At 43.7% G+C, this 25,958-nt stretch overlaps 1 protein-coding gene across 1 annotated transcript in view; it reads left to right on the top strand.

Annotated features, from left to right (window-relative positions):
* The window catches only part of LOC124556642 (putative transcription factor capicua), a 347,411-nt gene that overhangs the window by 189,495 nt on the left and 131,958 nt on the right, over positions 1-25,958 (top strand). The window contains exons 12-13 of the mRNA XM_047130607.1: positions 1,308-1,400; positions 14,572-14,768. Coding sequence (XP_046986563.1) covers positions 1,308-1,400; positions 14,572-14,768 — 290 coding nt within the window. The remainder of the gene's footprint in view (positions 1-1,307; positions 1,401-14,571; positions 14,769-25,958) is intronic.

Raw genomic sequence — 25,958 nt, 5'->3', positions numbered from 1 at the left:
TGGCAAGTGTTCATCAGACGCAAGGGTATTGTCAGGAGTGCTCCAGAGAAGTGTGATAGGACCACTGTTGTTCTCTATATACATAAATAATTTGGCAGACAGGGTGAGCAGCAGTCTGTGGTTGTTTGCTGATTATGTCATGGTGTATGGTAAGATGTCGAAGTTGAGTGGCAGGAGGTAGATACAAGACGACATAGAGAAAATTTCTTGTTGTGTGATGAATGGCAGTTATTCCTAAATGTGGAAAAATGTAAGTTAATGTAGATCAGTAGGAAGATCAAACTTGTAATGTTCAGATATAGTATTACTAGTGTCCTGCTTGATGTCAAGTCATTTAAATATCTGGGCGTAACGTTGCAAAGCGATACGAGGTGGAAAGAGCATGTTGGAACTGTGGTCGGGAAGCTGAATGGTCGACTTCAGTTTATTGGGAGAATTTTGGGAAAGAGTGGTTCACCTGTAAAGGAGACCACATATAGGATGCTGGTGCGACCTATTCTTGAGTACTGATTGAGTGTTTGGGATCTGTAGCAGGTCAGATTGAAGGAAGATACCGAAGCAGTGCAGAGGTGGGCTGCTAGATTTGTTATCAATAGGTTCGAACAACACGGACATGCTTCAGGAACTCAAATGGGAATCCCTGAAGAGAAGGCGATGTTCTTTTCGAGAAACCCTATTGAGAAAATTTAGATAACGCATTTGAAGCTGACTGCTGAACGATTCTACTGCTGTCGACATACACTGTGTTTAAGGACCACGAAGATAAGACACAAAAATGAGGGCACATACTGAGGCATGTAGACAGTCATTTTTCCCTTGCTCTGTTTGCGAGTGGAACATGACAGGAAATGACTAGTAGAGTTACAGCAAACCCTCTGATGTATGGTGGCATGTGGAGTATCTGTGTAGATGTAGACATAGATGTAGGTCTTCATGAGTTCTACCATATATTTTAAGATATATACCTTCATGTAGTAATTCTGTTAGAGACTTGATTCAATGCAGTCGTGCACTCCCGCTCTGTAAATGTAGACTACATTGTCTTATAAAGACATGACAGTTGTAACGGAGAGGGGATGGAGAAGACACATACTTATTACCTATCATATGACACACATCTACTAGTCAAAAATGTGTTAATGGAGATCAAATTCCTTAACAAAAAAGCACAATGAGTAAAAAATTAACAATAAATATAAACTAAGTTAAATGATATTTCATACTTATTACCTGTCATTACAGTATACAAATTTAATTGAATTTATGAAAATGAGATTTATAATAATAATTGTTTTGTTTTGTTTTAGCACACTGATTCAAAACCAAATCACAAAGGGGAGGACGAAAATGGCAGAAATGAAAGACATCCAGATGAGGATTTCTCTGATGATGACCAAATGGTAAAATTTCTAATACTAGTATAAAGATACTATTTATTGTTGTGTTTAGTCAGACTGGAAAAACAAGTGAGAATTTTTAAAAAGGGGCAAATTTTGCGACTGTATATTCACATTTTAGTAGTAGACACTGTGCAACATTTATATTGGTATTGATAGTAACACTATTCCAAACAACATTGCTGACTGTTTTGGTTCCATTTAGTTTTATGATTTCCAGTCTGTAACAACATCTGTATGTTAGAAACCGGTTTGTTTGTTGACCTCTGACCCCATCCAAACACATCAAGTAGCACTTTATGCATATTAACAAATATGTGTTGTTTTTCATTAATGAAAAAGTTCCAGATTTTATGCAAATCAGTGCACATTACAGCCAGAGATTAGTGGGTATTGTTAAAGGCTGAGGCAGTAAAATATTACTCTCCCCCTCCCCCCTCCCTTTCCCCCTTCTCCCTCACCCACTCCCCCTCCCCCCCTCTTCCCCCTCTCCCTCTCCACCCCCCCTCCCTCTCCACCCCCTCTCCCTCTCCACCCTCCTCCCTCTCTACCCCCCCCCCACCCCCCCTCCCTCACCACCCCCCACCCCCCCTCCCTCTCCACCCCCCCCCCTCCCTCTCCACCCCCTCTCCCTCTCCACCCCCTCTCCCTCTCCATCCCCTCTCCCTCTCCACCCCCTCTCCCTCTCCACCCCCTCTCCCTCTCCACCCCCTCTCCCTCTCCACCCCCTCTCCCTCTCCACCCCCTCTCCCTCTCCACCCCCTCTCCCTCTCCACCCCCTCTCCCTCTCCACCCCCTCTCCCTCTCCACACCCTCTCCCTCTCTACACCCTCTCCCTCTCTACACCCTCTCCCTCTCTACACCCTCTCCCTCTCTACACCCTCTCCCTCTCCACCCCCTCTCCCTCTCCACCCCCTCTCCCTCTCCACCCCCTCTCCCTCTCCACCCCCTCTCCCTCTCCACCCCCTCTCCATCTCCACCCCCTCTCCATCTCCACCCCCTCTCCATCTCCACCCCCTCTCCATCTCCACCCCCTCTCCATCTCCACCCCCTCTCCATCTCCACCCCCTCTCCATCTCCACCCCCTCTCCATCTCCACCCCCTCTCCATCTCTACCCCGTCCCCATCTCTACCCCGTCCCCCTCTCCATCTCTCCCCCCTCTCCCTCTCCATCTCTCCCCCCTCTCCCTCTCCATCTCTCCCCCCTCTCCATCTCTCCCCCTCCTCCATCTCTCCCCCCTCTCCGTCTCTCCCCCTCTCCTCCATCTCCACCCCCTCTCCATCTCTACCCCGTCCCCATCTCTCCCCCCTCTCCCTCTCCATCTCTCCCCCCTCTCCCTCTCCATCTCTCCCCCCTCTCCCTCTCCATCTCTCCCCCCTCTCCATCTCTCCCCCTCCTCCATCTCTCCCCCCTCTCCGTCTCTCCCCCTCTCCGTCTCTCCCCCCTCTCCGTCTCCCCCCTCTCCGGCTCCCCCCACTCCATCTCTCCCCCTCCATCTCTCCCCCCTCTCCATCTCTCCCCCTCTCCATGTCTCCCCCTCTCCATGCCTCCCCCTCTCCATGTCTCCCCCTCCCCCTCTCCATGCCTCCCCCCTCTCCATGTCTCCCCCTCCCCCTCTCCATGTTTCCCCCATGTCTCCCCCCTCTCCATGTCTCCCCCCTCTCCATGTCTCCCCCATGTCTTCCCCCTCTCCATGTCTCCCCCCTCTCCATGTCTCCCCCATGTCTCCTCCATGTCCATGTCTCCCCCATGTCTCCCCCCTCTCCATGTCTTCCCCCTCTCCATGTCTCCCCCCTCTCCATGTCTCCCCCCTCTCCATGTCTCCCCCCTCTCCATGTCCCCCCTCTCCATGTCCCCCCCTCTCCATGTCCCCCCCTCTCCATGTCCCCCCTCTCCATGTCCCCCCCTCTCCATGTCCCCCCCTCTCCATGTCTCCCCCCTCTCCATGTCTCGCCGCCCCTCTCTCCATGTCTCGCCCTCCCTCTCTCCATGTCTCCCCCCCTCTCTCCATATCTCCCCCCCCTCTCTCCATGTCTCGCTCCCTCCTCTCTCTATGTCTCGCCCCCCCTCTCTCTCTCTCCATGTCTCGCCCCCCCCTCTCTCTCCATGTCTCGCCCCCCCCTCTCTCTCTCCATGTCTCGCCCCCCCCCCTCTCTCTCCATGTCTCGCCCCCCCCCCTCTCTCTCCATGTCTCGCCCCCCCCCCCTCTCTCCATGTCTCGCCCCCCCCCTCTCTCTCTCCATGTCTCGCCCCCCTCTCTCTCCATGTCTCGCCCCCCTCTCTCTCCATGTCTCGCCCCCGCCCTCTCTCCATGTCTCGCCCCCCCTCTCTCCATGTCTCCCCCCCCTCTCTCCATGTCTGCCCCCCCCCCTCTCTCCATGTCTCGCCCCCCCCTCTCTCCATGTCTCGTCCCCCCCCTCTCTCTCCATGTCTCGCCCCCCCCCTCTCTCTCTCTCTCTCTCTCTCCATGTCTCGCCCCCCCCCTCTCTCTCTCTCTCTCCATGTCTCGCCCCGCCCCCCCCCTCTCTCTCTCTCTCTCCATGTCTCGCCCCCGCCCTCTCTCCATGTCTCGCCCCGCCCTCTCTCCATGTCTCGCCCCGCCCTCTCTCTCCATGTCTCGCCCCGCCCTCTCTCTCCATGTCTCGCCCCGCCCTCTCTCTCCATGTCTCGCCCCGCCCTCTCTCTCCATGTCTCGCCCCGCCCTCTCTCTCCATGTCTCGCCCCGCCCTCTCTCTCCATGTCTCGCCCCACCCTCCTCTCTCTCCATGTCTCGCCCCGCCCTCCTCTCTCTCCATGTCGCGCCCCCCCCTCTCTCTCCATGTCTCGCCCCCCCTCTCTCTCCATGTCTCGCCCCCCTCTCTCTCCATGTCTCGCCCCCCCTCTCTCTCCATGTCTCGCCCCCCCCTCTCTCTCCATGTCTCGCCCCCCCTCTCTCTCCATGTCTCGCCCCCCCTCTCTCTCTCTCTCTCCATGTCTCGCCCCCCCCTCTCTCTCTCTCCATGTCTCGCCCCCCCCTCTCTCTCTCTCCATGTCTCGCCCCCCCCCTCTCTCTCCATGTCTCGCCCCCCCCCTCTCTCTCCATGTCTCGCCCCCCCCCCTCTCTCTCCATGTCTCGCCCCCCCCTCTCTCTCCATGTCTCGCCCCCCCCTCTCTCCATGTCTCGCCCCCCCTCTCTCCATGTCTCGCCCCCCCCTCTCTCTCCATGTCTCGCCCCCCCTCTCTCTCCATGTCTCGCCCCCCCCCTCTCTCTCCATGTCTCGCCCCCCCCTCTCTCTCCATGTCTCGCCCCCCCTCTCTCTCCATGTCTCGCCCCCCCTCTCTCTCTCCATGTCTCGCCCCCCCCTCTCTCTCCATGTCTCGCCCCCCCCCTCTCTCTCCATGTCTCGCCCCCCCCTCTCTCTCCATGTCTCGCCCCCCCCCCCTCTCTCCATGCCTCGCCCCCCCTCTCCATGCCTCGCCCCCCCTCTCTCCATGCCTCGCCCCCCCTCTCTCCATGCCTCGCCCCCCCTCTCCATGCCTCGCCCCCCTCTCCATGCCTCGCCCCCCCTCCATGCCTCCCCCCCTCTCCATGCCTCGCCCCCCTCCATGCCTCGCCCCCCTCCATGCCTCGCCCCCCTCCATGCCTCTCCCCCCTCTCCATGTCCATCTCTCTCACCCTCACACCCCCATCACCTGCATCCCCTCTATATCTACAGAGCACAGAAAAAAACTGAGGGTAACGGCAGATCAGTGTAGGGGGCACCAGATCTAACAAAATGTGTCAAATAACCAGACTTTTGTCTGTGTTTTCATTCAATTTCTGATCTGTTTGATGGGAAAAAAGTTCATTCATCCTCTATGTAGATTAGCAGAAAATGAAGTTGACTAACTTACTGCAGTGCTGTTCTTCTAGTGTGATATATTATCTTAATAAATTAATGACATTGCAGTCACCTATCTCTTGCCACTTCATACACCTTTGCCAGTGTTCACTAATGTTAGAATTGCTGAGTTGCAATGTGAGAAATGCTGAGTTGCACCTTGGTTTGAAGCTCATGTTAGCTTTAGGTACCACTATAATTGTTCAGGTAAGTCTGTTCAGAGGTCAGAGGAAGGCAACACCATTCTACCGCCAAGAGGACTATGTCTAGGAAAGCACTGTGGTGTACAAACCAATGTTCAGGTTGTTGATGTCTTTAGCTTACACTACTACTTGTGAAATTAATTTAACAACCAAGCTTTAATCAGTAAACGTCACAGAAAAAAATTATATCTAATGTAACCAGTCATGGATAGGTATTTAACATTTGTCTAACTTAGAATGTGCATTTAAATTAGTTCAAATAATTTTCTTATATCAGTTACTGCTCTTTATAATATGACAGGAACTAATTCGAGCAAGTTAGTTTAACTGTAAAGCTTCATATACTTGTTACTGATTAGCTGATGTTTCATGGCCATGTCTCCAGAATGGTATGAAGTTAGCATTCCAAAACATCCCAAAGGTGTTCTATAGGATTCAGGACAGGACTCTGTGCAGGCCAGTCCATTACAGGGATGTTATTGTCATGTAACCACTCTGCCACAGGCCGTGTATTATGAACAGGCGCGTGATCGTGTTGAAAGATGCAGTTGCCATCCCCGAATTGCTCTTCAACAGTTGGAAGCAAGAAGGTGCTTAAAAAATCAATGTAGGCCAGTGCTCTGATAGAGCCACGCAAAACAACGAGGGGTGCAAGCCCCTGACATGAAAAACACAACCACACCATAACCCCACCCCCTCCGAATTTTACTGTTGGCACTACACATGCTGGCAGATGACATTCGCCGGGCATTCACCGTACCCATACCCTGCCATCAGATCGCCACAATGTGTACTGTGATTTGTCACTCCACACAACGTTTTCCCACTGTTCAATCGTCCAGTGTTTATGCTCATTGCACAAAGCGAGGCGTCATTTGGCATTTACCGGCGTGATGTGTGGCTTATGAGCAGCCATTCAAAGTTTTCTCATCTCCCACCTAACTGTCATAGTACTTTCAGTGGATCCTGATGCGGTTTGGAATTCCTGTGTGATGGTCTGGATGGTCTGGATAGATGTGTGCCTGTTACATGTTACGACTCTCTTCAACCGTCAGCGGTCTCTGCCAATCAACAGACCTGATTGGCCTGTATACTTTTGTGCTATACGTGTCCCTTTACATTTCCACTTCACTATCACATCGGAAACAGTGGACCTAGGGATGTTTAGGAGTGTGGAAATCTCGCATACAGATGTATGACACAAGTGACACCCAATCACCTGCCCACATTTGAAGTCCATGAGTTCCATGGAGCACCCCATTCTGCTCTCTCACGATGTCTAATGACTACTGAGGTCACTGATATGGAGTACCTGGCAGTAGGTGGCAGCATAATGCACTTAATATGAAAAACACATGTTTTTGGGGGTGTCCGGATACTTTTGATCACATAGTGTATACTTCCCTTGCGTCATGTGCCTACAACACCACCACGTGGCATTCAGTCTGGCAGTGATCAGTTGTTTGGCTCATAAGTGTAGTTCAGGATGTCATATGGCTAACATGTCAACAGCTGTTATTATCCATTGGTGTGACATTCGAGTGCAGAATGGAAAATACATGTGATATCAGCATGTATGGTTACAGCTAGATCATAGCTGTATCAATTGGGCACTTCAACTCAGAGGTTGTGCACTGTTCACCACAGGTCTCAGGACACTGGCAGCAACATGGATGAAGAATATTGCCGTTGGGCATTGAAAGCATGGAGAAACGTTGCCCGCACTGTTGAATCATGACTGAACTCTATTAATCACAAAAAAACTTTCAACAGCCTTTGTCAGTTACTTTATGTTTAAATCCTTTATGTTCATTTCCTGTAGCTCACGATCCACCTGGGGACATTGCAATCTGTTGTTGTCCACAGTAGAACATGTAGTTGCTGGTCAACGTATTTTCTTCTTCTTTCATTACAAGTTGGGACCACATTTAAGTCACAAAGTTAGTGTTATACTTCGTCCAATAATCCATCAAATGTTCATGTTTTTCTTCCTTCTCCTCTTCTATCAATTTTCTTCCCAGTCTTTTTTAGACTGTTTTTTTCATTGAATGTTGCACACCTCTTGATTTGGTTTGATTTATGCAGGGAGATAAAAACATTAGTCTTAGCCCAATGTTGCCTGCACCAAAACAGAGTTTTGTGTGGTTTCACTCCCTGTGATTCTAGTAAAGCCAACTGGTACCCTTAATTAGTAGTAGGAGACCTTTTACTAGTTCCTTATTAGACATTATTTCTTCAGGCTTGACTGACCCAAATATTCTGCATGGTTTGCCCTTCAGAATTTAGAATTGGGAGATTAGATGTGTAATAATTTCACCCTCCTCACCACACAGTCTACACTTAACGGCTTATTGCTTTATACTTATCTGTATGTGCATCTTAAAGTTCCTATGGCCACTGATGAGTCTTACCATGATTTTGCTCTGTTTCCTGTTACAGTTCAGGATTACAGAACTTCTCTTGAAACATAGCTTTGGCATCATTTGCTTGCCATGTTTTTGTTTTGTACCATAGTCCAATATTCTAGATGATTCCTCCTGATCCCGTTTCGTAGTTTTGGTCTTACCTTCTCCTTAGTGACTGTTAGGCCAGGTTCTGGTTCAGTAAATGGAGTCATCAAGCCTGTCCTGGCCAGTCTGTCAGCAGGGACTCACAGCAGGTTTACCCTGTTGCTTTCCCCTAGTCTTCCAAGTGCTTCATGGCATTCTGCAATGACCTTTGGCCCTGTTGCAGGGACTGATAGAGATTTCATAACTACTTAGCTCACTGAATGAATGTAGATGCTACTTCTTAATTTTGTTTCAATATTTTTGTTTGTCTTTAATTTTTTGCTTGTTTATGTCTGTCTGTTCTAGGTTTAGATTCACTTTCCTAAGCCAGTTGTGTTTGTCTGTTAGTTTTCAAAATACTGTATAAGTTTTATTGTGACTCTCATAGGCCTTATTCTTTGGTTGCACTCAAATTGGACTTGGAACCAATAGCTGGATGAATCCCAAAGTAGGAAGCTCTGACAAATTAAATGAGGCATGGAATATATGTTGATAAGACAGTTTAGACACCATAGGAGGAAGAGTGTTCATTGCTAACGACAAAAGTAATATGTCCTTGAAGGTTGGAATTGAGTCTGACTGAATTTGTCCGGAGACCAGTAACCATCCTAAGTGAACTCAAGTCAGTAATCGGAGGTTTTTACTGGCCGTAAAAATAGTAGAATCATCCAAATAAAATCTAATATCAGTAGTGTGGAAATACCAATCGTGCAATATTAGTCGGAGGAGAATTTAACCTACTTAGTATACATTGGAACATCTATGGGTACACTACAGGTGGTATGGACAGACAATCAGGCAAAGTAGTTCTGGAGGCACTTTTCAAGAACTGTCTTGAGCAGCTAGTTCAACAACCTAAATGCAATGGAAAATTTAGATCTTGTAGCTACAAACAGGCTTGACCTTATTAATAGGGTCACTACAGAAACAGGCATTAGTGAATTTAATGTCATTGTAGTGACAATGGTTTGTACTGGAAAGAGCAGATAAGTCACACGGCAGTCTGATTTTTTTTTTATTATGATATGTGAAGTTCAGAACTCAGATATTAGTCTCCAAAAATAGTTTGATGCAACTTTCAAAAATTCTCGAGAAAATTGTCTTCAGAGCTTTCTGACCATCATAAGTATGCTAAAAAGCAAGGTTGATTTTTCTCAACAGGCCATGGTGCATTTTGGTAGAACGCTTTCCTGCCAAGTGGAGGTTGTACATTTCATTTCTGTCTGATGGAAATTTTTAAAACAGATATCTAATTGCTATTTTTTATGAAAAATGCACATCATCTTATTTCTGATTACGTATTTTCATTGCAAATATAAATTCTTAATTAATGATGTTTTATAAAAGGTTGTTTAAATTTAAAAAAATTACAAATTAAATTCTTTTTCATCCTTATTTATTTTATACTTAAGGGAAATGTTCATGAAACATACACCTCTTTTTAAAATTTTGCCGGTGTTGGGAACTGAACCCATGCCACACCCATGTTAGGTGAACATTCTACCACACAGCCCGTCAAGAAAAATCGTCCTTGCTTTAGCATATTGATGATGGTCAGAAACTTCAAAGTCAATTTTCTAAAGGAATTTTGAGAGTTGCATTGAACTGCTTGTGATGGTTGATGTTTGTGCTGAACTTCATGTACCAGAAATATTAAAAAAAAAAAAAAAATCCTGTTGCCACATGGTCTCCTTGTTATACTGTGAATGGACATCATTTAGTTCCAATATGGTAGACATGGAGGAATTATACACAAAGTTTGAACTGATTGTATATCCTGGTGGAGAAGTATGTGCTAAGTAAATCAGTTAAGGATTGAAAGTACCCAGCGTGGTTTGATACTGAGGAAGCATATTAGTAGAGATTTGTGCATCTATACAAAGATCAATGTGCAAAGCATATGACTACTGTGGCCATCATATGTTAGCGAAAGAGGTGGCCATGGCATTAGTCTTGTTTTCGTGATTTTGTCAGTAATTTTTTCTACGTGATTGTATATTTTTGTTTTCTGCTTAATTTAAACATTTCTAATGTTGTTTTAATTCCCAATATATTTCTCACATTTCTTTCCTTTCTCCTGAGTTCTTCATTTTCTTTTATTTGTTGTAAAATTAATGTTTTTTCCCTTTCAGTTACACTGGATTATTTCTCCTAGATACTTAAGTTTATCTCTGCTCAGTTATTGTCTTCTATCATTTCGTTGCTTTAATTTGCTTAATTCTGCATTATTGATGTGTGTTTGGCAAATGTAAGTCAAAGTTAATTTAGCAGGAACACAGGTATTTAGGTACTCTAAAAAGTATTTTAAGTCTGAGAAATTTTTACATCAGTGTCTGTAAGATTTTATTCCGTTCATATGTTACGAACCATCCATTTTTACAATATTTTATTTTTTCCACTAGAAGTATGTTTTGGATATGCACAACATTCATTGTCCAAGATTTTTTAAAATAAGTTAATTGTTTTTTCATAGCTGTGTGAAATAATAAGTATCTCTTGATTGGTCATAACTCCATGATTAAAATCATGTTTTTCTGTTTTATGAAACAAGTCAATGCTGGAGTAACTGCATATGCCTCTAATGTCAGTCAGCAAAAAGCATTGGCTCTTTGTTTAGTTTTTCTTGTGTATATATTTTACAGTTACTCATGCTGAAAATCAATGTTTCCTCTCAACTGATGAATTGTACACTCTTTATGCGGGTAACTGTGAAAGTGTTGAGAAAGTAATCCTAATCTTTCCCTCTCATCTCAAAATAATGTCAATAGAGTTGTAACCTTCCATATAACTGACTACAGGCTTTCCAGGACTATTTTGTCCATGCTGGGTTTAGCAGCTGCTGTATACTATGCACATATTACAAACCGACAGTTACTTCTTTGTATAGTCACAGTGTAACTGTAACCTTTTCCATGTTTGTGAAGGAATAATACATAGTCATACATACACAGCCATCTACAGGGTTTCATTGGTGCCCAACTATGGTTTCTTCTGTTTTTGGGCAGGAGAAACCACATTTGGACTGTTTCCTTGGATAAGACACATTTGAGCATATTAGTTTGCATGTAATTTTCTGCCTTCTTCATGCATGCATGCATGCACGCACACACACACACACACACACACACACACACACACACACACACACACACACAGAGAGAGAGAGAGAGAGAGAGAGAGAGAGAGAGAGAACCCTGCTGTTACTCCTCCCACTCCCTACACTTTTTCACATTTCTTCAGACAAGAAAACAAAATTTGTATGAGTAGATTTATATATTTATGGTAAAGGAGTGGTATGCTGGAATGTAAATAACACAGGGCAACGATGGAAAAACTTTTTGCTGAAAATACCTTATTCTTCTGTTTTTAGGGTGGGAAATCCAAATACGATACTTAAAAAACTGTATCACCCACCATTTTTTCACATTTTACAGTTAAATTTATTAAATTGAGCAATTTTTAAAGAATTTAACAGCTTTTATATAGTTAAAATAATTTAAAAATGGGGTGTAATGAATGTTAATGGAGTTGGTAGCACTGCTGAAAAACATTCGCTGGCAAAAAAAGGTCAATTCTATTTTTGTGTTAACAGATGGTATTTTGTTTACTGTCAACCTAACCTCACTTTTCCGTTTCCTGTACATGAGCTCAGTACAGTGTCTAATCATGGTTGTAAAAACTATCCTTACTGTTTTGTTATATTTGTGGTGAATTTGTGATTAAAAAACACCAAAGGAACATTACAGACTTTGTGAAAAAGGTTTATCAATCATACTTTGGATCTAAACTTGATGATCAAGGTAAATCTTGGGTGCCACATGAGGCATGTTATGTGTGTGTTGAAGATCTTACAAAATGGTCCAAAAAGGAGGAAAAAAACCTTAGATTTGCTGTTCCTATGATATGAATTGAGCCAAGAAATCATTCTGATGATTGCTACTTTTGCAGTGTTGATATTAATGGTCATAATTCGAAAAACAACAAGGTAATAAGCTACCCTAACCTTCCATCCGCCATCCAACCAGTAGGGCATGGTGTAGATTTGCTGACTCCTGAACCACCAGAAGATTTAAATTCTATACCAACAGAAAGATTTTCTCATGTACAATGTGATTTAGATGAACCAGTTGATGATGAATTCCATTGTAATACAGAAAGTCTAGAGCCCAAATTGTTTACTCAGACCGAACTTAACGATTTGGTTAAGGATCTGGGCTTAACGAAAGAAAAATCTGAATTGTTTGGCTGTAGATTAAAAGAAAAGAACTTATTGGCAGTTGGAACCAGCATATACGTGTACAGAAAAAGAGAGCAGCAATTTTCCAAGTTTTTTTCAACTAGAATGTGATTTAATGTACTGCCCAGACATTTCTGGTCTGATGAATGAAGACTGGAGGCTAGTTTAAAGGCTGTTTTATTACACAATGGTAACATGTATCCATCTATACCTATTGGACAGTCTGTACATATGAAGGAATGCTATGAAAACCTAGAAATAGTTCTAAATAAAATAGGTTATTCTGCTTATGGTTGGATGATATGTGGTGATCTAAAAGTAACATGCGTGCTACTTTGTCAGCAAGGTGGCTTAACCATATTTCCATGTTTCTTGTGTGAATGGGACAGTAGGGCTAGGGAACAACACTGGTGCAGAAAGAACTGGCCTGTAAGGGAGTCTTCAAAACCTGATGAGAACAACATTCTATGTAAAAACCTTGTAGATCCAAAAAACATACTCCTACTACCTCTACATATAAAGTTAGGCCTATTGAAACAGTTTGTAAAGGCTTTGCCTAAATATGGACCATGTTTTAAGTATCTCTGCCAAAAGTTTCCACACCTTTCAGAAGCTAAACCAAAAGAAGGCATCTTTGTCGGACCTGACATTAGAAAATTGATGTTTGATGTTAACTTTGAATCCACAATGACGTTAAATGAGAAAGAAGCATGGGTATCATTCAAGCAAGTCATTACAAAGTTATTAGGACATCAAAAAGGCCCAGAATATGTTTCTATTGTAGCTACGATGTTAAAGAAGTTTAAAACTTTAGGATGTTTAATGTGTCTGAAAGTTCACTTTTTGAACAGTCGCCCTGATTACTTCCCAGACAATATGGGAGATGTTAGTGAGTAGCAAGGAGAGTATTTTCACAAGGACATTAGAGTGATGGAAAAACGCTACCAAGGCCGCTGGAACACCAACATGATGGGGGACTACTGTTGGTCACTTCACCGAGAAGTTCAGCAAGCGACTCATCGTAGAAAAAGCTACACAAGAAGCTTCAAAGAAAAAAGAGGAAGAAAATACTAACCAATTCCAGCTAACAAGTGAAACCTCTATTAACACATATCTTTGTTTTAAGTAGCTTACTGTAAATACAAACCATGCTTATGTTGTAACAAAGCATTTCATTAATTTCCCTGTTTACCGTATAGCATAGGATTTTTATACTATATGGTAAAAAGCATATTGCTCGAAAACTATGGGTGATACAAAAAAAACTAAGGCTAGATTTGGATTCAGCTTATAAAAATCTATAAAGATCAGCTATCAATATAAAACAAGTTAAAAAAAAGAAATCATTGGCCTGTGTAATTTAAGGAGAAAAGTTACCAACTCACTGAATAGTAGAGAAACTGAGTCACTGAAAGGCACATAAATGAGACTGAGGACTTTGCTAGCTTTTGTACGAATCCTATTTGAGAGCTATTCAGTGCCTGCAAACCCCCCCCCCCCCCCCCCCCCCCCCCCCCAACTACACTCACACACACTCACTTGTATAGCAACATTTTCCTAGCTGACTACTTGTTCTGGCGTACCTGCCTGACAAGTGAAGAGTTGTGTAGGGTGGAGTGAGTGAGAGGCGAAAGGAGCCAGGGTACAAGAGGAAGGAAGGAAGGGAGGGAGGGATGGCTGAAGGAGCAGCAGGTGTACAATGGCACCAATAGGCTAATTGTGGCTGCAGGCACAGGTAATTGTGCCCAGTGCACGACAGTGTGTACAGGTGGCTTGGGAGGCAGTTATAGAACAGAGAAAGGGGAAACTGCAGGGAATGGAATGTGGGTGCAGAATGATGAAGTTAGCATCCAGGGGCAGGCTTGGAGATGGGTGCAAGTGGGGGCTTGTAGAAATTGAGACCCGGAAGATTACAGTATTGGAGGACACTTCCTGTCTACATAACTCGAATATGCTGGTATGGGGAGGGGAAGGGAGGATACGAATTACTTGGCTTATGAGGTACCTACTGAAATTGAGCATATTCTGCTTGACACGTTCTGCCTCTGCCTCTATCAAAGTTCTCATTCTTATTTATGTGCATTTTGATTACTTCACATCTCTACTATTTGGTAAGTTATTATCTTTAGATTTACATATTTGTACTTTGAATTACATCTATCCCAGTGGACTGGAAAAATGGTAACAAATAAAGTGTCACAAGCGTACTTCTCTCTTAAGTTTAAATCAAATTTGATGTATGTACAGCTTTTAAAGCCAATGTAGCTTATATGAAGTACAGTATTAAAATAAAATATATATTGCTATTTTGTTGCTGTTGCCAGGTTATATGTGAAGATATACAGCCAGAAATTGACCTAAAGTGCAAGGAGAAAGTTACTGACTCGGACTCTGAGTCTCAGAGTGACATGGAACCACTGATAGAAAATAAAGCATTTCCACAACAGAGGTTTAGTCCTGTCTCTGGGATAAAATCAAATTCTGGTGAGGTGACCTGCAGGCCAAAACCAATTAAAGCGAGGTAATGATATTTCTGTTTGTAACTAGAAACTAAGTTTAATATTCAGTGGTAAATTTATTACTTGCTTTGTGTCATACAGGTGACATAAGTTGAATTTTCACTGCTGCTCTCTTTATTACTGTAGCCTTGTGCATTTTTTTTAAGCCTGTGAGGTATTATTATTTTTATGTGGCATTTCTTTCACCTAAAGTGTACTGAATGTGTTTTTTTCATCACCTACCCCATTAATGAAACAAATCTAGTCATCAGAAGGTAGTTACATCTTTAAAATCTACTTCTTCTCTTTCAATGTGATTCATGTTGTTTTGTTGTATAATAGGTAAAAGCCTTTTATCAGTCTTCAAATAACCTCTGTTCTCAGAGAGAGAGAGAGAGAGAGAGAGAGAGAGAGAGAGAGAGAGAGAGCAGGAGAATGGTGTGTGTGTGTGTGTGTGTGTGTGTGTGTGTGTGTGTGTGTGTGTGTGTGTGTGTGTGTGTGGGCTCGTGCGTGCGCATGTGTGTGTATTTGAAACTGCTGATTACATTTGTGAATCCCATGGTGAGACACTGCGTATGGAATGTGGATAAGGATGTAAATTTCAATTAAATGCAGTTTAATAAAATCCTTTTAATGTGGTGCTGGTTTTTATCATATTTTGAAGAGAAATCTTAGTTTCAAGAATGTTTGTGAAAATACTAATGAACAGAAAATTCTACAGATCACTCTTAAATTTCACTATACTACCGTCTGACTTGTAGTTTAATCCAGATGTATTTACTTGGCACTTTTTTGTGGTGTTGAACCATGAAATCATTGTAGAGAATGTAGGGAACAAGGCATACTGATAAGTATATATCATAAAACAGTAGTCAAAACACTATTTTTGTAAATAGCTAAAAAATAATTCTGTAAATTAGTGAATGAGAATACACAGGAAAAGTGGATTTGTTCAGTTTTAAAACAAATAATGTGTACTGCCAATTTAACTGAATTAAATCATTTCATTAAATATAAGATGTGGTTTTCCACTTCAGGTTTTGATCTACCTGTACCCCTAAAAGCTAAATATTTTGTATTTTCTATATTTCATTCTTTGAATAGGTCATATTGATAGGGTCTGGCAGTCTACGGGAAGTGCTCAACTGTACACATAAGGCATTTAAAGAAATTTCAGTTATCTTAGACCATCTGTTGATATTTCCACATATTTCATTAGCTGTACTTTCAGTAAGAGGATTACTACCAGTTGTTTCTATATTTCTATCATCATCTAGCAGGGTTCAGGAGGATTGGTGTAATTAGGTATCTGGCTACAGGTTGAGGTGCAATTTGATTAGCAGGGTGGCAGGTTCATGGAGCCAGATGGCTATCCACTGATAATCGTAGAAGATTTGTTTATTTATTCCATCTGATACAGTGGTTGAGTCATTGCAGTCAGTGACCAGGGTCAGGTGCTGGGCCTTTGGAGTGTGTAGAGGGTGCTGGACTCAGCACACGGCCTTTGATGACACAAGTCACCTCACAGGGCTAAGTGGGCTATGGTGGCGGTAGAGTCATGCCACAAACACTCTGGCAGGTAAAGGAGTGCAGCACCAGAGCCCAGACAGAGGCGGCAGGCAACTATACTGACCTCTGCAGAAGTCGACTGTCGGCCAGTGGAAACATGCATTTCAGTACAGGAAACATGCGAGCATGCAGTGATGAACCCATGACCCCAGCATAGGCTGCAGTGGCAGTGTGGTCTCATGAGTCAAGCCAGCAGAAGCAGTGTGTACCCACACAAGGCAAGCGACAGCTCAGCAGCTAGTCAAGCCCAGGTGGGAACCATGGGTACCCAAGTAGGCACCTGCATACTATAAAAATCAGCCAGCAGGTAGGCCACCAGCCGGAAGACTCCATTTCAGTCCTTGGTGGCATCTGGACTTGGACACAGCTCATAGCTCCACAACTGATGGAATCAGCAGCTAGTATAACAGACTAGATAACCCACTTCAGCTCAGTGACTGTTGTGGAGTAATTCTCGCAGCTGGCTGCTGGCAGAGACAGGCATTGCAGAACTGAAATGGATGGTGTGGATAATGGCTCATCTCATCCCTGTTTCGACAAGACATCATTTTGCATCACATAGGCCACAGTAGAACTGCAGTGCGTGGTTTGGTCATGTGGTGGCTGGCTTCCATATTTTCACTGTGTCAGCAGCATTACAGCACTGGCTGCATTGTCAAGAGCCGAACGTGTGGTAATTTTTGCTACTACACACATAAAAAAAAAGTTCAGAAAATTGGAATAGAGATTAACATAACATCATTTCCGCCCTTTTTATTGCTCATGAAAACCACACATTGCGTGTTGTACCACCATACAGAGAGACCTTCAGAGGTGGTGGCCCAGATTGCTGTACACACCGGTACCTCTAATACCCAGTAGCACATTCTCTTGCATTGATGCATGCCTGTATTCGTCATGACGTACTATCCACAAGTTCATCAAGGCAATGTTGGTTCATACTGACCCACTCCTCAACGGCGATTCAGCATAGATCCCTCAGAGTGGTTGGTGGGTTACGTCGTCCATAAACAGCCCTTTTCAATCTATCCCAGGCGTGTACCTCCTTCCTGTTGGAATGACTGGAACTAATCGGCTGTCGGACCCCCTCCGTCTAATAGGCACTGCTCATGCATGGTTGTTTACATCTTTTGGTGGGTTTAGTGACATCTAGGAACAGTCAAAGGGAGTGTGTCTGTGATACAATATCCACAGCCGACGTCTATCTTCAGGAATTCTGGGAACTGGGGTGATGCTAAACTTTTTTGGTGTGTGTGTATGGCACGGCAGTGATTCTTGTTGCATCACCACAGCCCACTTGTAATTTCTTGAATAAGAACACCTTGCCGGCTGCTGTTGGCCTCGCCAGCCTGCATAGGTTTCAACCGTCAAGAAAAGAGGCTCAGTGTCGCAATAATTATCAAAAATGCCAAATTCACATCCCATGACAGTGCAGTTAGGAGATGGTTTGTCTTAAGTGCTCTGAGTTTCGCAACTAAAAATAGTAATTTGCTCTTAAGTAAAACCAAAACATTAACCAAAATAAATTCACTCTGATTGAAAGTGCAAGTCTTTGAAATCAAAATTTGCTGCTGGGGAACATTCAACACTATGTGACTACACCTCACGCATTTTGACATGCTGCTCACTTGATGATTGAGACATTGCTCTTTAAGTTTGTCCCATTCTCTGCTGGTGGTGCTCCTCAAATCATGCAGTGTTTAAAGAGGATTCTTGTGATGATGCACTGTGCATTTTAAGCATGCTCAGTTGGGTTTGTGCCAGCATATCCCTCAAGCTATTCCATTCGTTGGAGTCCTGTTGCCTTGAGGAAGGTGTTCACAGGGTCACTGTACTGTTTTTGTGTGTTATTGTCTTGAAAGACAAATCTTATAATTGAAATGTTGAATGTAGAGTTAGTAGGTTGGACAGTCTGGTCCTGATACTGTACAGCCCTCATATTACCCTTGATATGGATGAGAGGCTTTTGACATCTGTTCCATCTGTTCACAATACTGACACAAAATATGGCTGACCACCTCCCTACTGTACCTATAGGACTGCGTGCCTGAGATGTGCATTGTTATCAGGTGGCCTCCACACTCTTCTGTGACAATTGATTTGATTTTGACAGTGAAGCTAAAACAGCTTTCGTCTAACCCACCACTGCGCGCACCGAAACAGTGTTTACTGTGTGGTATCATCGCTCCCTGTATATCTAGTAAAGCCGACCAATGCCCTTAAATAGTGCAAGAAGTCCCTTTACCAGTTTTTTGTTAGACATAGTTTCTTCAGGGCTAGTTGTCCTGTAGATTCTATATCTTTCACTCTCCAATGTCATGAATTCGAAGATTAGGTGTGATGCAGTCTCTTCACCCTCATCACAGATCCTACATTTAGAGTCTTCTTCCGTTATACCTGTTGTGTGTAGGTGTTTTTTGAAATTCGTGTGGCTGGTCATCAGTCCAGTCATGAGTATGACCTCTTTTCTGTTCAATCCCAGGATTACAGAGCTTCTTTTAAAACACGGCTTAGGCATCATTACCTTACCATGTTTTTGTTTATGAACTGTGGTACAATATTCTGCATGCTGTTTCCTAAGCCAGTTCTGTTGTTCTAGTTTGATCATAACATTGGTGATTGTCAGGACAGGTTCTAATCCAATAAATGGTGTTGTTGCCCCCATTCTGGCCAGTCTGTCAGTTTGTTCATTGCCACAAATCCTCTGAGTGGCCAGGAATGCACACAAACTTTACCCTACTGCTTCCTCCTAGCTCCAACAGAGCCCTGTGGCATTCTGCAACGATCTTAGATCTCGTTGCTGGGCTGTCTGAATAAATGTAGATGCTATGGTTCTTGTAGCACCTACGCATATTCTCCTCCACACATGCCCTGATTGCACCAATTTCAGCTTGGAATACCGAGGCTAGTTTTCCTAGAGAGATGATGCCCTCCAGTCTTGGCTGAGCCCTGTACACCCCTGCCCCAATGCCTTGGTTTGATTTTGACCCATCGGTGAACCAAACAGTGTCCCCCATACGGTGTCAAACTGTTTTTTTCCCCTCTGCTTCCAGCTTCCAATTGTTATATTGTATGGCTTGTTGAAGCAGTTAGGAGTTGTTATATAGTCGGCCGACATTTCCGCAGCCATTCCTATACTTACTTCACTCACTATCTTAGTGTGTGATTCTGGATATCCCAATGAGATCCAAGTCTGTATGCCCCAGCTGCTGCCTCTATCTTGACCCAAAGGTGTGGTGGAGGCATGCCCATCATGGCTTCCACCCCAGTGGTTGATGTGCTGCTGATTCTGCCTGTTATGGCTAAAGAGGCTAGTTTCAGCACCTTAGCAAGCTCCTTAGCTGCAACCCGCTGTTCTACCTTCTTCCACCACACTACGGCACCGTAGAGAATCCTAGGTCTAACCAACGTGGTGTATACGCTAGGCTAACCCAGAATAACCTGCATAGGATTCTTATTAGATTCTCTCCTGCCTTTTGCAGGAGAGCTGGAAAGATTCCGTTTGGGCCAGGTGACTTCAAAGGTTGGAATGTTCCCATCACCCATTGGATTTTATTGAAGTCCACACACTCCTTGGCTGATTCCCAGTCCTCTCTTCGAGTGCCTGAGAACCATTGTCTCTCCGCGATCACATTCTGGTCTGTGTTGTCCGGCAGAGCATATTGAGGAAAGTGAGTTTTGAGGAGCAGTTCCAGCGTCTCATGTGCTGTTGGTATATTTTCCATCGTCCTTCCTCAACGTACCTCGTAGATTGGTCGGTACTCTAGTGGGGATTCTGTGAAGTCTGGCTTCAGCAGCTGTGCTCTCCATTTCTTCACAGAATGCCTGCTTTGCTTGTCTAATTGCAATGTTGTAGTTGACAAGGGCCTCACGAAATTTTGCCTGTTGTCCTTTACGTCTCACAAGGTTAAACAGTCTTTTTACTTGTTTTCTTTGTTTTTCAAAGCTATTATTCCACCAAGGCATATTCCTATTTGTGCACTTCCTGGTGATTGTGCAGTTCCTGATATGAGGTCACTATGGTGGAGGTAACAGCCTCTGCTACTTCCTCAAACTCTACTGGATCCCTTATCGAGGTTTTAATTTCCAATGAGCTTAAATCAAGGTCCCTCCTAGATGTCTGCCAGTCTGTTTTCCTAGGATTCCTGTAGGTCATGGTCTGTCTGATTCCCATTTCAACCTTGAATTTAATGTACATGTGGTCCGATCAGGATGGCTCTAACACCACATGCCATTGTTTGACATAGCTGCCCATCATCATGGAACCAAAAGTTATGTCAGTTACTTCTTCCTTTCTGCTATTCCTGAATGTAGGTTCATTGTCCCTATTCAGGATCTCCAAGTTGTTAGCTAAGGGAAATTCAAGAAGGTACTCACCTCTACTTTTGGTGTCCTTGCTGCCCCACACTAGGTTGTGTGTAGGTTGTGGGCATTGGTGTCACATTCAACCAACAATTGGTCACCTTGCTGATGGCAGGCTTCTACTAGTCTCCTCACCTCCAAAGGAGAGGGAGAACTGTCTTCGCAAAGGACGTATGCAGAGGCCAAAACAATTTCCATCGTGATACCTTCCTCACGTTGCTGCATTTTGATTTTCACTAGGTCCATAGAGCAGAAATCCATCATTGGCATTAAAGAAATTCCATTTCTTACATAGATGCATGTTCTGGAGTTTCTTAGATTTCTGGCGTAAATCAGCTTACCTCCAGTGCCACCGAGGCCCGATACACCCCCTTTATATAAGTAGGGTTCTTGTATCAGGGCCACATCCATTTCCTGCCTCCCCAGGCAGCGGCTCAGAGCAGCAGAGGCCCCCCTTTATTGTGCTGCAGATTAATCTGCAGCACCTCCAGTCTCTGTCTGGCTGCCATAGTTGCCTTAGAGGTCTTTGATAACCCTACTGGTGACCAGCGAGAACCCTGAAAACAATTTCAGGTTTTGCTCTCGCATCTCCTTCAGGGACTTCTCTCCAACCTCGGTTGATTACTCTCCAGTCATCTGTCGAGACTTTTGAGGTCTGGACCCCTATTTTCCCGAACAGAGTCTTAGGGGAGACATCCTTAAAGACCTTTGGTACCCATATTGATACCTTTACGGTCTTAAGAAGGTCCGCTGCTGTCTTGACCACCAGTTTCGCATCCTCTCACGGGGATATCATGAGAATTTTGTCCTTAAGCCATTCCAGTGTGTGCATCCCCTCACAGACAAAAACGAGGGCACCATGATCTAGATAGACCCTTCTGAAGTTTAGGTCCTGGACCAGTGTCCCCCCAAATCTTTTCAAAGAAGGCCATCTGTACAAGTTCCTGCTGCTGCGAAGTGATGGCTACCAGTGGATAGCCTTCCTGGATAACTGCGCTCTTAAGTACTGAGACTGCAGTACTATAGGTCTGTTTTCCTATTTCTTGCCTTGGTTTTTTCTGGGCTTGCTTATACCTGGAGGAGGGAGTCTTAGATTCTTCCCTTATCATCTTCCTGCCTGTCTTCGAAGTTGTGGGGGTCTGCATGTCCCCTTCAACCTGAGACAGTTTTTTCTTAGGGTCTTAGGCTCAAGCCCTTTTAATTCCCTTCACGTGTCTTTGAGAAGCCAGTCCTTTTGTCTCTGTTCTCTGAGGAGTTTCCTCTTCTGGGCCCCAGACGAGGCTTTACCTTGATCTGGTCCAAATTCTCGGTTACAGTTCCCACTTCTGGCTCAGGTCTAGACCCTGATTCAGTAGTGGGAATGCATTCCATCGGTCCTGTGTCCGATGTTTGGGTGTCTGAGATCTCAGTTTGACCCTCAGTTTGTTTTAATTTATTTTCTTTAGTCATGTCCGTCTTGGTCCCACAAGATTTGGGGATTTACACGGTCCACACATCTTCCCATGTGCCATGCACCCCTCGGCACGAATCGCATCACACCTTGGGTTGGGAAAGGGAATTGGGTAAGGACTAGGACTGGATAAGGAAGATGGGACATTGTGGGAAACTCTTAGTCTGATCCATCAGCTAAGGCCTTTCCAGCAGTAGGTCCTCTACCTTCGGCATAGCCCTCAGCTTCACACGGATACACAAGCCTCTCCACCCACACGGACAGTGCTTCATCAAGGTGGTGTTCCCCGAAGAGGTCTGTGACAATTGTCAGATGTTAGAAAAATCACGTATTCATTGGTGAAGAGAACCCAATGCCATTCATCAACATATCACTCCAGGTGCTCCATTGCTCACTTTCTTAATGCACTGTGGTGTTGGGGCAGGGAGTTTCTGGAGATCTAGGGTATCATACTGTCTGAGTTTATACAGCCCTCCAATTTGTCGCTGAAAAGGAGTGCAGTTTCGTTACGTTCACCTTGGGATCACTATGAACTATAATTTGCCTGTTGTGGTAATCAGCAGGAGTTTTTAACCATGCCCAATCGCTACAAGTCTGATCTGCAATGGTATGTGTCTCTTAATAGGGATTAAATGTTCAAATTATGCTAATTGGGCCCCTTGCTGTCAACCCCATAAAATGATAATGTTATGCACCTTAAGCTTGAAATGACTCTTAGAGGCTTGTTGACTGACTAAACAGTGTACACAAGCCATTTATATTTTTTAACACAACATGCTCTACTGAACTGCAAAGATAATGCTGACTTACTTTTACCTTGACTGCACCCCTGGCTGTACATAGCAATTTATTGTGGTCAAAATATCATTAAGAAAGAGCTCTCCGATTAACTTCATGGCACATCAATTAGCGTTGATTCAAACTCAAAATTCCCATTGTCTGACTGATGTGGAACTAATATACTATGACTTCTGTCATGGAGATAAGATAAAAACCGTGAACCAGCTATGTCAAGTATTTCATGATATTTATACTTTTGCATGAGGATATCATGGTCATTGTAATCACAACCTCTAGCTGAATCACAAAATTATTCCAGTGACAAAGTTTATTATTGATTGATTGATTGATTGATTGATTGATTCTAACATATCATCCATCTAAGTGGATGCAACCTTTTCAAAATCCAAATGGTGTGTCACCGAGAATATTTTTCTGCACTTAATGTTTACAAACTCATTTGTTCAGTATCTCTTCAAGAATGTTAAAATGCTTCATCAAAATTATCTGACTTTAAGTACAAGTACCATTCCTGCTGGTTAATAAGTACTTAAAATAAAAACTTGCACTAAGTTGGTTTGTATGTCCTTGACAAGATAAACTTCCTTTTAGCATATTATACGCGATCCAGTCATGTTAATGTGACTATAACCTATGTTTGACATCAATGTGCAGTAACCACTCACAGATGGCAGGTGGCAGCACTAGCAGTGGAGGATATATAAAGCAAGTCAGTGGAATGTGGAAAACAGCGCAGTTATTGTCATATTGTGGAAATGGAGCGTTCTATCTGACGGCCAAAAGGACATGATCATTGGCTTTCGGGCCAAGAACGGAAGCATTTCTGAAATGGCTAAGTGTGTAAACTGTTTGCACGCTGCCGTGGTTAAAGTATACCATGCATGGCAAAATGATGCTATCCAAAACTGGTGCCAAAGCAACTGTGGTACACCATAGGCCAAGGGCGGGCAGGAATCCTGCACGTGTGCAATGCACTTGCACGTGTGCAGTTAACAGTTGTTCTGCATGCACACAGGGGCAAGCTGGCCACCTGCTTCTCTCCACTCCCCACCATACCGTCTCTCCGCTTCTTCCTATGTAATGCGTTTTGTTTCCTGGCCTGTTTTATTGAATGAAGGAATAAGGTTAGTAGGAGTGCTTGAAAGAAATCGTGGTTTGAAAGAGTACCTATTACCTACGATACGTTTTATTTAATTATCACAGGTGGAGTTTACAATACATTTAATGTCTGGAACAAAATTTCTACATACAGACAAACGCAAACAGTTACGTAAGTTTTCGTTACTGATGTTTGCTCTTAACTGAGACTTATTAATTTTCATAACAGAAAAAGTCTCTCACAAACGTATGTCGAGCCAAACATTGACATTATCTTCGCGGCTTCACGATGGAGACAAGGAAACTCTTGCTGTGGAAAGTCGTGATAAAAATCTACTACACGTCTTGCCAAAAGGAACTTGTCTCTCAGACAAGAATTATGCTGTAGAATCTACAGTGCAGATCTATTAATTCCATTTGCAAACTGGGATGAATATCATCTACAGGAACAGCAAATTGTCTCGAGAACTATTCAAAACCTTGGGATAAGTGTGATATATCCCCAAATCGCTTGAGAAATTCTTCTTTTATTGCACTAAGTACGGGAACATATTGAAATTTCTTATAATGGCGTTCAATATTAAACTTCCGCTGACCAGCGAGAATACTATCACATATTATACATTTCGAATTTTCACGTTTTTGCACAAAGAAAAAATGATTCTCCCATTCCTTTTTAAAAGATAGCAAATCTCCACTTCTCCGTTTCCTTGATTCACTCTGCATTTTCCGGTTCTTGAAATACAACGTTCACTACGTAGTAGTCGCTTTGTTTCAACGTCCGCAGCTTAGCCTGGTACTACACTGCCGCAACCTGCCGGCTGTCGTCACTGTCCCATTTGACTATAGCACGTGAGCAGCACACGTGCAGCGCCGTGTGCTCATGAGCCGCGTGCAACGTTTGCCCGCCCCTGCCATAGGCCATAGATGATGGGTGCATGAGGGCTGCAGAGTGCAACTGTTGAGCACAGTGGATCAACACAAATGTGCATTTATCCTTGGCAACCATGTCCACTCCTACATGCAGTTAGTTTTTTCTCTGCACGATGGCATCTACCAGCAGGACAATGTAACGTGTAACACAGTTTGCAATGTTTGTGCGTAGTTCGATGCAATGTATGTGCGTAATTCAAAGACCGCCAGGATAAGTTTACTGTACTCCTCTGGCTACCAAACTCTCTGGATTTAAACCCAACTGAAAATCTGTGGTACCATCTCAATTGAGCTGTTCGTGCTGTGGATCCTCAACTAAGAAATTGAATGCAGCTGACCATGGCATTGGAGTCGTCATAACTTGACATCCCCATTGGTACCTTCCAGAACCTCACTCACACTCATCCTGCACATCTCGCAGTGCTGTGCACTGCTAAAAGTTATTCATGCTTTTGACAGGTGGTCGCATTTATGTGACTGGACAGTGTAGTCTGTAATGTTGTAAACTGCAACAGCACCTCTTTAAGGAGGTTGACAGATTATGTGTTATTCCACATGGTAATAGCATATTAAGATATAATGGTTTATGTGTGATTCGATATGTGTGTTGCACCTCAGGGGAGAACTTCATTAATGTTGTCTTAACATACAGAGAAAAAAGTAGATGTCAATCTAATTAATCTATGGAGCAGCTATTACTAAATACTATCTTATACTGTACAGTGTAAAGTATCTGAACTTCTGAACGATTTAAATAATACTGCAGCAGTGAAACTGTTTACTGATATTTGGAAAAAAGTCTTACGGCCATGTTGCCTAGTAATGGAATGTTTGATTAATTATGGTAAGAAGGCTTTCTATGCAGAATGTATACAAGTTTTGAAGTGGTCAGCTTAAGGTAATGTGATAGGGGAAAACACCAGAGCTGATAGACTATTGCTATATGTTAAGAAATCTGATTTAGAATAAATTCAATATTTTGAAAGTTTGTTTTCATAAA

This window comes from Schistocerca americana, chromosome X, assembly GCF_021461395.2.
Source record: "Schistocerca americana isolate TAMUIC-IGC-003095 chromosome X, iqSchAmer2.1, whole genome shotgun sequence".
Classification (NCBI taxonomy): Eukaryota; Metazoa; Arthropoda; class Insecta; order Orthoptera; family Acrididae; genus Schistocerca; species Schistocerca americana.
The sequence above is the reverse complement of the archived record's forward strand: the minus strand, read 5'-3'. Positions and strand labels throughout refer to the sequence as shown.